General features: G+C 42.5%; 1 protein-coding gene and 1 pseudogene across 1 annotated transcript in view; both read left to right on the forward strand.

Moving 5' to 3' along the window:
• The first annotated feature begins 931 nt into the window (after window positions 1-931).
• LOC129349941 (tripartite motif-containing protein 16-like) lies at window positions 932-3,620 on the forward strand (annotated as a pseudogene).
• Window positions 3,621-6,534: 2,914 nt separating this feature from the next.
• LOC111563110 (solute carrier organic anion transporter family member 5A1-like) overlaps window positions 6,535-16,972 on the forward strand; it is a 42,139-nt gene continuing 31,701 nt past the window's right edge. Inside the window, exon 1 of the mRNA XM_023262027.3 lies at window positions 6,535-8,168. Within this exon, the coding sequence (XP_023117795.1) occupies window positions 7,208-8,168 (961 nt within the window). The 5' untranslated portion in view covers window positions 6,535-7,207. The remainder of the gene's footprint in view (window positions 8,169-16,972) is intronic.

Below are 16,972 nucleotides of genomic sequence, written 5' to 3' on the forward strand. Positions count from 1 at the left end.
CCTGAAGAACGTGGAGATGATCCTCCTTCTTCATTATTCCATTTACTTTGTGTAAAGCTCCAGTTCCACAGAGCATGATACTGCCACCACCATGCTTGATGGTAAGTTTGGTGTACTTGGGGTTAAAGGCCTCACCTTCAGTTTTAGTTCCATCTGACCACAGAACTTTCCTCCAGAAGGCCTTTTCTTTGTCCATGTGATCAGTAGCAGACTTGAGTAGAGCTTTAAGGTTCTGTTTCTAAAGGAAGAACTTCCTTCTTCATGGATCCTCTAGAACCCTGTGGACACTGACAGCTGTGTTCCAGCAGCTTCTCATTCATTCAGACCTGCTTTCTGATGGTTCTTGGTTGACTCTTGACCATCCTGACCAATGGTCTCTCAGCAGCAGGTGGTAGTTTGTGTTTTCTTCCTGATGGTGGCAGCAACACACCTGGATCATGAACTCTATCCTGACAAACAGATATTTTTTTGGACGTGGAGCTGCTTTGAAATGGCTCCAAGTGACTTTCTGACTTGTTCAAGTCAATGATTGTTTTTTTCAGATGTTTGCTGAGCTCCTCAGACTTTCTCACTGCAGTGTTTGAATCTAATGAGTGGATCTAATGGTTCTATTAAAAATGGCTCAAAGGAGTCAGCAGCTGTAGTCAATCATAATCACTCAGGAGAAGTTAAGAGGTCATGAAACTTTCTACATCTTTAAAGCTGATAATTCAAGTTGTTGTATGTATATTGTTGACCCAGCAGATTGCATCATATTTTAAGAAGATCTTTAATAACCTTATGAAATTTTAAAAAATGCATGTGTTTCAGGAAAATAAAGAGGTTTAGGAGTCATTAGAACCAGTGTTTGTTGTCCACAGCTGATTTATATGGTGTGAAAACCTTCTCCTTTCAGTTATTAAATTATTGCTGCCATCTAGGCTCAGCAGGACACATGTTAAACTCTCAGTGTCTTCCTGAATGAATCGGCCTGACAACCCTCCCTCCTCCTGGTTCCTCCCCTCTAGATCTGCACTGTGTGGATGGGTGGAACCAGCATGATGGAAGTGGAACCAAGGGGGGTGGAACTATTCACTGCAGGAACACATGACATAGAGATCAGAGCTCAGAACAGTTTCAGCTACGAGGAAATGAAACTCAGTCAGTCGCTGCTGCTCAGAGGAGAAAATGGCTCAGAAAGGAGTTCAGCTGGACCAAGACACCTTCTCTTGTTCCATCTGTCTGGATCTACTGAAGGATCCGGTGACTATTCCCTGTGGACACAGCTACTGTATGACGTGTATTAATACCTTCTGGGATGAAGACCAGAAGGGAATCCACAGCTGCCCTCAGTGCAGGAAGACTTTCAGACCGAGGCCCGTTCTTTTGAAAAACACCATGTTAGCAGCTTTAGTGGAGGAGCTGAAGAAGACTGGACTCCAAGCTGCTCCTGCTGACCACCACTATGCTGGACCTGGAGATGTGGCCTGTGATTTCTGCACTGGGAGGAAGATGAAGGCTGTCAAGTCCTGTTTGGTTTGTTTGGCTTCTTACTGTGAGAAACACCTTCAGCCTCACTATGATGTACCTCCATTAAAGAAGCACAAGCTGGTGGAGCCCTCCAAGAACCTCCAGGAGAACGTCTGCTCCCGTCATGATGAGGTGATGAAGATGTTCTGTCGTACTGATCAGCAGTTTATCTGTTATCTCTGCTCTGTGGAGGAACATAAAGGCCACGACACAGTCTCAGCTGCAGCAGAAAGGACTGAGAGGCAGAAAGAGCTGGAGGTGGGTCAACTGAACATCCAGCAGAGAATCCAGGACAGACAGAAAGATGTGAAGCTGCTTCAACAGGAGCTGAAGGACATCAGGGTCTCTGCTGATAAAACAGTGGAGGGCAGTGAGAAGATGTTCAGCGAGCTGATCCATCTCATCCAGAACAGAAGCTCTGAGGTGGAGCAGCAGATCAGATCCCAGCAGGAGATTGAAGAGGGTCGAGTCAAAGAGCTTCAGGAGAAGCTGGAGCAGGAGATCAGGGATCTGGAGAGGAAAGACGCTGAGCTGAAGCAGCTCTCAGATACACCAGATCACAGCCAGTTTCTCCACAACCTCCCCTCAGTGTCAGCATTCAGTGAGTTCAAACACTCATCCAGCATCAACATCCGTCCTCTGAGACACTTTGAGGAGGTGACAGCAGCTGTGTCAGAACTCAGAGGTAAACTAGAGGACATTCTGAAGGACACCTGGACAAACATCTCACTGACAATCACTCAGCCAGATGTTTTACTGTCAGGACCAGAACCAGAACCAAAGACCAGAGCTGGATTCTTAAGATATTCATGTGACATCACTCTGGATCCAAACACAGCAAACACATGGTTGGTTTTATCTGATGGAGACAGAAAAATAACAGGAGTGAAACAACAACAGTATTATCCTGATCATCCAGACAGATTCAGTAGATGGTCTCAGGTTCTGAGCAGAGAGAGTCTAACTGGACATTGTTACTGGGAGGTGAAGATGACAGGAGGATCTTCTATAGCAGTCGCATACAAGAGTATCAGTAGAACAGGGGATGAGAGTGGATTTGGCCAAAATGACAAATCCTGGGCATTAGAATATTATGACAACAGTTTTAAATTTATGTACAACAGCATCTAAACTCCCATCTCAGGTCCTTATTCCTCCAGAGTAGGAGTTTACCTGGATCACAGAGCAGGTATTCTGTCCTTCTACAGCATCTCTGAAACCATGACTCTCCTCCACAGAGTCCAGACCACATTCACTGAGCCGCTACATGCTGGAATCTGGGTTTATTATGGTGGAGACACAGCTGAGATCCTTAAACTGAAGTAGAGTCACAGAGGTGAAGAGTTTAAGTGTCTGTTTTTCACAGGGCTTCTGGAAATATGACAGAATCTGTTGATTCTAGAACCTTCATTCCAGCCTGATGGAACCATTTCTTTACCACGTCTGATGTGTGTTTGGACTCATTGTCTTGTTGAAACATCCAACTGTGTCCAAGATCAACCTTCTGCTAATGGTTTTAGGTTTTCCTTAAGACTGTGGAGGTGATCCTCCTTCTTCATTATTCCATTTACTTTGTGGAAAGCTCCAGTTCCACAGAGCATGATACTGATTCATTCTTCAAAGGGCTTAAATGTGTTGTAGTTTTGCATTTTATTTTCTGTCCCTGATTGTTGTGAAGAGATCAGCTGTCAGTCCAACATCATGATGGTTCCTGGACATGTTCTCCACAGTTGTTCTCTTGAAGTGATCAAGGTTCTTTCTTGTGTCTGTTCAGTCCTGAAGGCTGTCGCTGCTCATGAAGATATAAACTTCTCTGTGCTCTGAATGTCTCAAACATTTGTACTGATTAACTTTCTCCACATCCTGATGTGCAGCACAGAGATTTGCAGCATTTTTCATTCTGTATGTTTCATTTGTGGATTTGAAGTCTGATTCTCTTCATGTTTGTGTTTCCATTCATGTAAATGATTTCTCTTTGGATTTCTTCAGCATGGCTTCACAACATTATAACAAACACTCTTCAAACTGTAATTATCATTATTATTAAGACAGCAAACATTATCTTATATTGCATGTGGATGATTTGACTCATTACATTAAACAAGAGTCCAATAATGATTGATTTTATTCATTGTTCATTCCAGAAACTCAATGAAAACCTCAGACTGACTGTATGTGAGAGTTTTCCTTCACTGACTGATAAGTGATTGTTCAGAACTATTAGAGACAATGGAAGAAGAAACCAGGATCATCCAGGAGACACCATTCACTCTGAGGAGAAACAGTCTATTTTTTTTTATTTAGATTTGGTTGCTTTGATCTGAAATGACCCGTCGTCCTTTATCTTTACCTTTGCAGATCTTGAGTTCTCCACTAGAGGTCAGTGTTTACAAATGTATCCCTCTGTCACCGCCTGTTGTTTTCAGTAAGAACAGTGCACTGTATGGCTAAAAGTATGTGGATGTTCCTGTCTGTTTATTCAGATACAATATGCAGCAGAAGTCAGCCTAATATCATTTGAATTTAAAATAATCCAAAGCTGTAGCACCGCACAGTAATCACATCTGCTCTGTTTGGTGGTACTATGACTCCATCTAGACCTCCTGATTAGTGGTACTATGACTCCATCTAGACCTCCTGATTAGTGGTACTATGACTCCTTCTATACCTCCTGATTAGTGGTACTATGACTCCTTCTATACCTCCTGATTAGTGGTACTATGACTCCTTCTATACCTCCTGATTAGTGGTACTATGACTCCTTCTATACCTCCTGATTAGTGGTACTATGACTCCTTCTATACCTCCTGATTAGTGGTACTATGACTCCTTCTATACCTCCTGATTAGTGGTACTATGACTCCTTCTAGACCTCCTGATTCCTGCTGACTCTGTGCTTCTCTGGTTTTTAGTTTCTCACTGATCTTCCTGGATCTTTTTCCATCTTTGTTGAGTCTCTCAGTCAGATGTTTCTCTTCCTCTGTTCAGTTCTTTTCCATGTGGAGCCATGATGCAGACATAGATAGACCCAGTCCATAGGTCCAGGACTGAGAAAGTTCTGCTGTTTACAGCTCATTTTAGAACCATGTTCATGGTGTCTTATGTTTAGTTTTGTTTTATTGTGACACACAGCTACATGTGAGTCAGAAAATGTCGCTAGTTGACTTCTGCATTATTCATTGTTTTGTTAAAATGAGCTCAAAGACAGAACTTTCATGATGGCTTCATTTTTTCCCCCATATTTCAACTGACCCATAATCAGAGATTACTTCATCAACTTATCCAATATTACAGATTCTGAATCAGTGACATGATGAGAAATAACAGAGACAATTTCTTTTATCTTTAGTCCTGAGATATTGTCCTTCGAACTTACATTTCTGTGTGTGAAGAAAAATGGCTAAAAGTGGGTCGACGAAAAAATAAGTATCTGTGAAAGTATTGGCTATATCGAGCTGTACAGATATCTTGATATATATATATATATATATATATATATATATATATATATATATATATATATATATATATATATAGATATATATATAGAGAGAGAGAGAGAGAGAGAGAGAGAGAGAGAGAGAGAGAGAGAGAGAGAGAGAGAGAGAGAGAGAGAGAGATATCCATGCTATATAAAAATTCAGGCAAATCAGGGATGGCTGAGCAGAAATAGTTTTTAAAATCAGATGATTTGAGACAGAATTTTGTTGTAATGAGTTTCTACTTTCAGTAAAATCTTTCTAAAATCATTTAGTTTTTATTGTTGACATGAGGAGTCAGAAATAATGCTAATATTCAGAGGTGATGTTTTGAATGATTTCATATGTAATTGACATTGCACATATGTTTAGTCACTTCCTGTCCCTGCACTGCCACATTTAATCCTGATATTCCCAATTTTAGCTTTTTTTAGAGCCTATTTTAAACCTAATTTATGTGTATTTTCTACGGCTTAGTGTTCCGTTTTGCATCTTTTCCTTTATGTTGTCCTTTTGCTAAACTGTGCGACCAGACTGCTGGGTGCTGCTGTTCCTTTATTTTGAAGGCGGACTGTCAGTGTTTAACTGCACATTGACGGCGCTCATACTGAAGATGTTTTCTTGGTGTTATTTCTAACCGGTTTTTCTGCCTCAGAAGGTGCAGAGCAGCTCGGACACGAAGGTTTAAAGGCGTCGGTTACCACAGACTTCCAGGTCGGTGCAGCGCAGCGTCGTCCTTGTTGCTGTTGTTTAATTCATCGGTGAGTTAGCAGTTAGCTCAGCGGCTAGCTCACCGATGCGGCTTTCCAAAATAAAATCACATGAATGCGCCTGTAACTGAAATATTAAACCGGTTTAACGTGTTGGTTGTAAAGGTTTCATCAGATATCCAGGACAAATTAATCTACAGAGAAAAAATTCTTACATTTTACAAGAAGTTAATGGGGTTCAGCAGTGCTGCTAACATTGTATTTTTTCACAGGGGATTTAAGTATCTAAAAAGGATCTAAATAGTAAATGATTCCACTTTATGCTTTAGTTTGACTGCCCAAAACGTACACGCTTTTCTAGAAATCTCAAATATTGTTTTACAGAATTAAGTTAATGCTTCTATTTTGCTAAAGTGAGTATAATTAACTGGCTGATTAAATGTAAATTCTAGCAATTACTGAATTCGTGTTCTGGACGAATTCATCAGTAAACAACAACGATTCACACACCTGTTTCGGTTTGATCAGATATTTAGGACTCATGAATCTACACAGAAAATAATTTTAAATTTTATCGGAAGATAATGGGATTCAATATTGATTTGATCTGACTTAATAAAGGCACGTTCGTTCTTTTAAACTAAGATTTTTAGTGTTATTTTTAATGTTAAGTAGCTTAACATCTTAAATGTAACAGTCATTCAGTCGTAAAAAAGAATAACAAGAAAAACAAAGAAAAAACACGTATAAGCATAAATAAACGTATGAGCTTCCATAGTGAAGGCGCGGCTTTTATTTTGAAGAGCACCGGTGCGGTGTGCGTGTGCGCACTGTGCGCTTTGACGCAGTTGTTTTTGAAACAGCGACCGAGCAGCTGAGCAGCACTGCGGTGGTCTGCGGCTCTGCTCCGTCTCTCCTTTCTCTCTCCGGTTCCCTCGACGGCTCCGGTTCTCTGATTCCCGTCTTCTGTCGCTCCTCTCCAGGGTCCCAGCAGGAGTCTGGCCGCTCCATGAACCCGCCGCTGCGGCCACAGCATCGGAGTCGGGGTTGCCCTTGACTCGGTGGAGGAGTTCGGAGGAGGGGGGTCGATCATGCAGAGCGGAGGACATTGTGACTGAGATCCGTCAGGATGCGGATCTTCCTTCCATCCCTGCCGGCCTCGGAGCCTCATCGTCCTGAGAAGCATCTGCGGACAGCCGCGGCCCCGGAGCTCCGCCGGGCGAGCTGAGGAGGCCTGAGGTCTCCTCCTCCGGATTAGATGGTGGCAGAAGGCAAGTGTGCATGACAAGATAAACAAACCTGGAGACTGTCCTGCCTGCTGCAGATAAGCAGAGCTGAGGTCCACTCTCTATTGGCTGTCATTGTTGTTTATTTGGGGTTTTGGGGCTCCGCAGACTGTTTGTGGGAGTAGATGCTCATTTAATAATGGATGTGATGTTCAGCAGCCCCTGAACTGTACATGTAGGCTTGGACCAGCTTATTTTTCTAACCCTAAAGAGACTGAAAACGATGGCCGACCACGAGGATGTGGAGCTGTCTGAGTCCCTGCAGAAGGAGGACAGGTTCTCCAGCGAGCTGGAGGAACCTGGTACCAACTTCAAGTCTAAAAGTTTGCCTATTTTAAACGAAGAGGCGCCTCAAGAGAAAACCTTGCTGGCTAGCTCAGGACGGATGTCCACAACAGCAGAAGAAAGCGCAGAGTTCATCCAGCTGCCAGCCAAGACCGAGTCCTTCCAGGCCGAGTCTCCGACCAGAACCAACTATCTGCCCAAGCCGGGGAAGTCGGCGCTGAACCGGCCCAGTTCGTACATGGAGAACACGGAGATCCGCAGGAGTAAAACCACGGTGAGGAGGAAGCCCCCGGGGTTCTTTGCTGCCAGGTTGGCTCAGATCCGTCTGCCCAGCAGGAAGCACCTCGGCGTGATCCTGCAGGACTCCCGCTGCTTCCTGTTCTGCATGTGCTACCTGACCTTCATCCAGTCGCTCATGGTGTCCGGCTACCTCAGCAGCGTCATCACTACCATCGAGAAGAGGTACAGCCTCAGGAGCTCTGAGTCGGGCCTCCTGGTCAGCTGCTTCGACATCGGAAGCCTCCTGGTGGTGGTCTTCATCAGTTACTTCGGTGGGCGGGGCCAGAGGCCTCGCTGGCTGGCGGTAGGTGGGATCTTCATTGCTGTGGGTGCCGCCCTCTTCTCCTTACCTCACTTCATCTCACCGCCATACCAGATCCAGGAGGTCAACTCGTCCTCGGCCAACGAGGGCCTGTGCATGAACAGCAACGCCAGCGGCAGGGACCGCGTCGACATCACTTCCTGTCCCAGAGACCAGGAGGGCAACGAGCACAACCTGTACGTGGCGCTGTTCGTCATCGCTCAGATCCTGGTGGGGATGGGCTCCACGCCCATCTACACACTGGGACCCACCTACCTGGACGACAATGTCAAGAAGGAGAACGCCTCGCTGTACCTCGGTAAGAGCTGCTGGGCATGTCTGGGTGTTTGGGTTGTTCTCACCAGTAGAACCGGGTTCTCCACGCCTTTCACCAAAATGCAGCTGAAACAGGAGCTGGTTTTATTCACAGCGTTTTACTGAGCGAACAGACGAATGACACCACCAAGTCCTCAGCAGAGTCCTTCAGGTTGTGTTTCAACCAACGGACAGCAGCCGGCAATGATTTGTTTTTACAAAAGTCAGTTCTCGATGGACAGACAGACAGACAGACAACAGACAGACAGACAGACAGACAGCAAGTATTGACCCATATGGATTCTTTTCAGGGCTGGTGCCGATTGTTGGCCATCAAGAAAGACCAACAACCAACATTTAGACTCCATATCCTTTAAATGTAATGTTTTAACAGCACGTTATAGCTGGGACCCGTCATTCATTAATAAGGGTGACTATAACTGAATACATAGAATAGAGACTGTGATTAAATTATCTCCTCTGTTTCAGGGAAGTTTGAACTCAGTGTAGAAAGTGTAAAAGGTGTACAGCTTGCAGGGTATTTTTGTGTATATTCAGTGTCAGTTGAGCGTTCTCATTGGTCAGAGCAGATGAACGTGGTTTTCTAAGTTCTGTAAGTCAGAGAGAAGAGAACTGAACATTTGCGGGTGTTTATGTGGAGATAATTAAGCTGCATTTCATACTAAACAGGGCCAGGATTACTGCATGCCATGAACCAACCTCTGCTGAGTCCACGTGACGTTAAGTTTAGCCAGCGAGGAACCACAAAAACCTAAACCACAGGAAAATGTGAGAAAGGAAAGTTTCACAGCGTCAGACTGAAGATAACCAACACAACAGGTTGGCTGCTGCCTTTAGAAACACCTGAGATCAGCCTCATCGTAAGGACTTTAATTGAGCAGCCACAGTTTGAAACATCTGCCCGTCCATCAGTCGGTTTCAGCTCCAGTCATTGGTCAGCTGAACTTTTTAGAAAATGGCCGCCCGCTGCAGAGTCCAAAAACCAGAGGCTGCAAAAGCATTCGAGTTCTCCAGATGATCACAGAAGTAGAAGATGGTTTTTAAACTGAGCAGTTTCCATCCATCAGCTTCTCTCCTGCTCGCTGAGCTCACATTAAGGGTATTTTAATAGAACTAAATTCACAGTAAAGCTGCTCTCATTTACAGATGTCAGAAAACAGAAGAAGTTCATTAAAACTAAAACTCTTTTATGACATCGACTGACAAACTCACCAAACACAGGTGTTAAAGACGGCGGATGTCTGAGGATGCAGCTGTTTCCACTGAACTCAAAGCTGCTACCAAAGTTAAAGGGAAAAAATGAACTGATTTAGCCGCTCTAAGCTGTACAACATCCACGCCTCCATGTTGCACTTTGTTTAACGTACAGACTGAACCTTTGGCTTTGTTAAGGGATTTAATAGAAACATGGATTTCTTTTGGAGTCTTTTGTTCAGTTTGTTTTTGTCACGTTGAGTTTCTATTTAATTCTCCAGTGTTGCACTTTAATATGTGAACCGTCCATTTAGTCCTGTGCTGCATTATTTATTGCTATAGAAGCTGTCCAGATAGAATGAACTTGGTTTTCGGAGGAAAATTGATCCTTTAAATGAACAAAAGTAGTCGTGAGTGGCAGCTCTGTAATAATATCACAAACAAACCTCACATTTTGACAAATGTGTGTGAATTTGTGAGGAAAAACTGTTTTTATCTGTCGCTTGGCTGCAGTTGGTTACAGATAACGGACATAAACAACTAACCGCCAGGTATTCTGATCTCCTTACAAAATGGTAATTTCATGCGACGAACGGTGAAAAATCAAACATATCCAAGTTACTTTAATAGAATCCAGGAAAATCAGCAAAATTCTCTTGAGATTTTAAGAGTTTTACTTATCAGATGTTCGATTATTAATTTGTGGTTCTAGTTTGAATCCAGATATGGAGGTCCTCGACTTACGTCCGAGTTCCGTTCCTACGGCCCGACCTAAGTTGATTTTTGCTATAAGTCGGAACTGCGACAGAAATGTAAACAAAGCCGTTCCGTGTATCACGATATCGATCAGTTCTCCAGAAAAGTCATGAATACCAACGACTTTCATGCATGTGTCATTTTACAAGAAGATAACACAATATTGTAACCGACTGATATTGTTGTTGATGTTGAGGATTCAATGTTTATTGTTCAGTTCCAGATTTACCTAATGTCAGTGACCGTTCCACATTTAGTTAGCTCACCTCTGATTGGCTGAGAGTCAGTAGTAGAGAGAGCTGGGAATGGTGGCTAATTCTGTAGCTAAGTTATGGGGTTTTTCTAGTTATTCTGGCGTTGGCTACAGCCCACAGTAGCCTGTATGAAGGCTACTGTATGAATAAACGACCAGAGAATGGGATTAAGTCTCACTCATTCATGACAGAGGGTCACTATAGAGTCTGATTTAAGTTTGGGAGCCAAATTAAGGGCAAAAAGTTAGTGAATGTAGCACAATCTAAGGTGGCGTACAACCAGAGAATGTAGAAAAAGCCGTCTGATAGCGCCGTGTGACGACGTATTCATCCGCTCCAATCATCACCTAGTTCCACGTAACCAGCTCTGATATAATGATGAAACACCGTAGGTTGATGGCGTCATAAACCGAGGACCTCCTGTATTAGTGAAGAACACGTTTGGCTTCATTTGGGGTCGAGGCGAAGTCATGGTTTGTATGTGACATAAATTTAATCAAACGTCCTGATTGGCCGGCTGACGAACTGATCGGAAACCCAACTTGTTCCTCAGTTTGGTATTCCACATCTGTTTTCTGTTTCTCATCTCGTCCAACCAAACACAATAACCGTGAAGCTTCCTTTCATATCTGACAAAGAAAAGCAGCTAACTGTCACATTTTAGAGGCAGATCAGCAAATGATTTGCTTCTGCTTGAGAAGGGACTGAAGTGGTTCATTGATCTTTAAACCAGTCATCAGCTAGTGGAAGCCGATGGATTAATTATCTGGTGCTGTTCTAGTTTAAAACATTGAGAACATCCAGGCAAACAGAAGAAAGGTGGATGACAAAGTGGTAGATTGTAAAATTCTGCATATTTCTGGTATTTTTTTGTTGTCGTGAGTCTGAGCTGAATTGCCATAGACTGTAGCTGCAAACACTCTTCAGATCTGTACCTGTTGAGTTTATATTTAAAACTCAGGTTCTCAGTGACTAATGCACTGAGGAGAGATATTTTTAAGTTGAACGTTGAACTTTATTACAAAAGACTAAAGTTGACCTCATGATAACTGGAAATCACATGTTTTTACCCCTTGGGTGGATTTCTTTTGGTTGATGCTGACATGCTGCCATGTGGACACCTGTGATTCCCGTCTAAAGCTGTGGACTTTTAACATGCAGCTATAACAGCATTATGTGGAGGATTTCCATCAGATCTGGATCTGCTTGCAGGGATTTGCTTCCATTCAGCTGGATTAGAGTCACTCAGGTCCAGCGGCGATGTTGGATGATAAAATCTGCCTCACAGTTGGTTCCAGACTAACCAGCACATGACTTGATTGCTCTTTAGTTGGTTTTCTTCAGTCTTAAATGCTGATGAGTGGTTGTTTCTGCATTTGCTAGTTTTTCACTGATGTAAAACTTGACAGTAACTCGAGACTTTGCAATATTTGCGAATATTTTTGTGTGAAAATGTGTTAGTTTTCGCATATGTCTTGTCCTGGAGGTTGTTAGATATTACTGATGTAAGCTGAGCACAAGCTTCTTGTCGATCATGTACCTGAATGCTACCTGTGGAGGCTAAAATAGAAGCTAGTTTGTTAGCTCTGCTAAGAAAAGCTTCTAGTCTCCACTGAGATTCTGTAGCACAACAATTCAGACAGGGATGAGACCAAAAATGAGCTTAAAATGCTGAAAGAAGGCAAGTTGAAACCAAGAGAGCTTTCTCCAAGCAGAGCATTTTGAACATTGGTTTTATAGCCGGTCATGTTACTTCAATCAAGGGTAATTATTATTATTTGATTAATTCCGTCGCCCTAGTTCTGCATTAGCCGTGGTAATAAATTTAGTGATTTTTTTCTTCAGTGGTTCAGTTGGATCGCATGGATTTTTATCATCAGTCGGACCTTTCCTTTCACCTCTTTCTTCTCATTTTGTTGTTAAAATAATCAGGTCAGTAGCGCTTTGTCTTGCTTCAGGCATGGAGAGGCAGTGAAGAAGAAAAAGCTCTTTAAACTGAAAAAATCTGTCACAATAAAAAGTTTTAATTTCAATCACTATTTATTGGTTGCTTTTAATGACCTAATTTTTATAAATACAAAAGGTAAAAAAAAGTTTTTGTTTTGAATTTAACTTCCCGTACGTACATAGGTAATAATTTTAATGTTAATGCAACAATGAAAAACACACAGATGAATACATGTGCGCTCTTAAACATAAGTATAAAGGGATCATGTAACCTTGATTCACATTAATTAAAGAAAGCCGCTAACATCTGGAGGTGCTGGTCTGAACCTCTACCTAATCTGGTCTGAGATCGGGTGGAGGTGATGGAGGACACTGGGTCTTGGGTGTATGTAGACCATCTTATAAAGGCAACCATGGACTAGGACACCTGAATGGTGATGTAGGGCGAAGAAGCTGAATTATCAGGAGATGTGATGGGTGTTTATGATCCTGTTGATGAAGCGTCATAGTCTAGTCAATACGTACTGCCACTGATTTGTCTCCTGCGTCTGGTTTCAACCACAGTATCTATCACTGTAGCTATGCTAGTGGTCATCGTGTGCTTGCAGAAAACCAACCATTTTACCTTCCACACCCTCACAAACTGGATACAACCATTTTGGTTGTAGTACTCGACCAGTCAAGTTCAAAACCATTTGTTTGTATTCAAAATATCAATGTGTTGAAACAGGAAGAGGTTTTCCTGAACTATCTCAGTTAGTTAGTTAGTTCTTGGACAAACACTATCCGTGTCCCAATTCAGAGGCTGTATCCTTCTAAGGACGCAATGGTCAGACCTTCGACAGACTTCCTGCTTACTGTAGCACCGCACCTGTAGTCTAGAAACCTGGACTGCCAAATTTTTATCACAAAGTTAAGAATAAGACAATAAACTATGATGATGTAGTTTTACCTAATCCTAAAATTGTCCATCCATCCATTATCTATACACCGCTTAATCCTCACTAGGGTCATGGGGGGGCTGGAGTCTATCCCAGCTGACTCAGGTGAAGGCAGGGGACACCCTAGACAGGTCACCAGTCTGTCACAGGGCTACATACAGAGACAAACAAGCACTCTCACATTCACACCTACGGGCAATTTAGAATGATCAATTAACCTCAGCATATTTTTGGACTGTGGGAGGAAGCCGGAGTACCCGGAGAAAACCCACGCATGCACAGGGAGAACATGCAAACTCCATGCAGAAAGATCCCGGGAAAGCCGGGACGTGAACCAGGGATCTTCTAGCTGCAAGGTGAAAGTGCTAACCACTACACCACTGTGCAGCCTATCCTAAAACTGTGCTTTTTGTTTTTAATATTTTCTCTATACTTGAAGAACTTCAGGTGTTTGTACTGTAACGGTTGTACTAGACTGAACTGTCTGAAAAAGAAGAAACGTTCAGGGCTTGTTTAAATCTGTTAACATTTACACTAATTTGAACTTAAAATACAAAATCGCCACAAATTTAGTAAAATACGACTCCAACACTGAAGCCGTGCAACTGGAAAGTTTTAAATTGCAGCAGCTCACGTCAATTTCACATAACTTAATCAATTTTTTAAAAACAAATTTTAAGTTTTTTCGGATTTGTATCATCACCGATGAATTTTGGGAGCTGTTGGGCTGCGAAGCATCCACCTGATGCATCCTTCAGCTGTGGAAATGAAGGACACATTCCAAGGAGTCTACATGTCTTAATGAAATGAAACCGCCTTCATATTCAGCCTTCAAATACAGCCTTGGAATTGGCTACTGTTGTCTAAAGTATTAAAGTTGTACTGGTCAATGTGTGTCCTGCAGCTCATCTACCAGTTAAAACCAGAGCTGGCAGCGCTGGTGTTTTCTGGAGTGGTTGCATCAGCACGATTTGTTTGCAAAATAGTTTCCTATGTCAGAAATGAACTTATATTATCATTCAAATGTTTTGGATCACTCAGAAATGTCCTTATTTTTGAAAGAAAAGCATTTTTTTTGGAATAAAGATAACATTAAATATGTCATGAATCCAGTGTAGACATTGTTAATGTGGTAAATGACTATTGTAGCTGGAAACAGCTGATTTTTAATGGAATATCTCCATAGAGGTACAGAGGAACATTTCCAGCAACCATCACTCCTGTGTTCTAATGCTACATTGTGTTAGTTAATGGTGTTGAAAGGCTCATTGATGATTAGAAAACCCTTGTGTAGTTATGTTAGCACATGGATAAAAGTGGGAGTTTTAATGGAAAACATGGAAATGTTTGAGTGACCCAAACTTTTGAACGGTAGTGTAAATAAAAGGGTTATTTTGCTTGTTGGAAAGGTAGAGGTTGACTCAGCCAGTGGAGAAGGAAAAGGTCTAATTTCAACCAGAGCAGCCAGATATTATCCAACACTCACACCAGTGTGACCACTTGAACAGTCTGAAAAAATGTTCTCATATGCGGCCATCTTGGTTGCAGACTGGAGTCTCGGTTCAAACATAAAACGGTGGCACCGGGTTCCTCTGGTTGGCCTCCAACACGGCCTACATATCTGAGACTTACTCCAGAAAGTCCTGCAGCCAAATCAACTGTGTGACCTCCAGACCGCCTCCCTCTTTTCCCAGTTCACATGCTTCCCCAGAAATTCTCGCCCCAGTAGTCTCAAACAAGGAAAACCTAATTAACCCAGCAAATGAGAGCCGGGTTATGAAACAGAGCAGGGGAAGGTGGAGGGAACAGGGCAGGTCTTATGAGCATTCCTGTTGTTGGGGGGGAAAGTGAAAGTCCCACAGAGGCTCGGCTGTGGTCCGACCTCTTTGTTCTTTTTAAAACAACCAGAGCAGCAAAAAGGGAGAAGCTTTGATCAGCCGGGCAGCTGGACGGTGGTACGATTCTGCCTGGTTGGTTTCCAGGTTGGAGAATAAAAATGAAATGAAATGGCATTTAGCAAAGAAACACTTTATAGATAGATAGATAGATAGATAGATAGATAGATAGATAGATAGATAGATAGATAGATAGATAGATAGATAGATAGATAGATAGATAGATAGATAGATAGATAGATAGATAGATAGATAGAAAGATACTTTACTAATCCTGAGAGAAATTAAGTTGTAATTTGCAAAATGCAGCTTATTGGTCTTAAATTCAAGATGGAAAAAGTAACATTTGCAGTGAAAAACTTAAGAAAAATTCCCCTATACAACATACTGCGTAGCCAAAAGTATATAGACACCTAAATCTGTCAACACAAAGCAGAAAAAATATCTGGAATAGTCTTGGAACTTGGTCGATTCTGGAAAAATATTACTGACTGAGTTTAACTGCAGTTTTTATATTATCTGACAGTTCAACAGGCACTTCACGGCTCTTTATTTGAGATGTGATCTGCTTCTCGGAGGAATTGTTCAGATCTTTATTTTGAGGGTCCAGTTGAGCTAACCAGTTAGCTCTGGCCCATCCCATCTCGTTATTACCACCTGCAGACTTCGTAGGCCGCTATTGTGATGATCTTTGATGTTATTCGGGTTATACAGGAGAAGATAGCAGTGACTTTGACACTTCATCCATAAGAAAATAGCTGAAATGTTCAACAGCTTCACTGAAAACCACCATGAAAGCTCGTAACCGAGACACAAAGTTGGGTTGCGTCCTCCGTCCCTGGGTGGTAAACGCTCTGTCGTACCTTGTTAACTCCATCACTTCCTTTTGTGGCTGTCTGGACCTAGAATTGAAGCTTCACGGTCTGAAAACTCCCAGGATTCTGTGTCCTCGGCTCCCTGCTGAGGACTGATGGACTTGACGTAGGGGGCTCGTGGACGTCGGTGTTGGGCCTCCGTCCGGTGATACTCGGTCCAGTTCCTCCACTCTGAGCCTGAACTTCAGCTCAGCTTCGTCCTGGTCCCTCTGTGTAGCTCCGGGTTTTGCTGGATTTTTTATGTACGTTTCACTCTGCGCCTGTGACAAAATAACCCCGATGATGTCACAGTGATGTCATCTCGCCACGGGCTTCGGTGGGGTTTTCCCTAGTGCGTCTGATTTTTTTAGAGCACCGACTTTTTGTAAGCAAGAAGCTGAATCGTTCAATAAAAAATGAAATGTTTTAGAATGCTTTGGAAGGAATAGCTCAATAAATTGTTGTATCTTTTACATATTGTGGACTTTCAGGCCGATCACCTGTAAATTTTCTGATTATTTTTCCTAGAGAGAACTGACAAACACACCCAGACCTTCCTCCATCTAATGCTGACAAAATGATAATCTTTTTATTCCCCTGCATTTCTCTGTTCAAGATTCTTGCAATTCCAATACGTTTTGGGTTTTTTCGGACACAAACAAATTGTGATTTTGTGAACTTGTGGCTTTTTCTCAAACTTAATTATCAAGTGTTTAGGTAAAAAGATTTTCCTGGACCAGATTCTTCTTTTCCAGTGTGGAGAAGAGCTTAAAACGTAGATTTTAAAGTTGCAGTGTGTGGCTTTGGAGAGCATCCAGAGTGTTTGTCTGGCCGGAGCCTCTTGACCACTAAACGCTGGTATTCAGTCTCTTCTGTGGCGGCTGAATAGAAGCGTTTGTTCCCAGTTTGTGGTGAGCGGCGGCGGCTTTCCTGGCGAGCAGAGCCA

Source organism: Amphiprion ocellaris, chromosome 10 (genome assembly GCF_022539595.1).
Source record: "Amphiprion ocellaris isolate individual 3 ecotype Okinawa chromosome 10, ASM2253959v1, whole genome shotgun sequence".
Taxonomy (NCBI): domain Eukaryota; kingdom Metazoa; phylum Chordata; class Actinopteri; family Pomacentridae; genus Amphiprion; species Amphiprion ocellaris.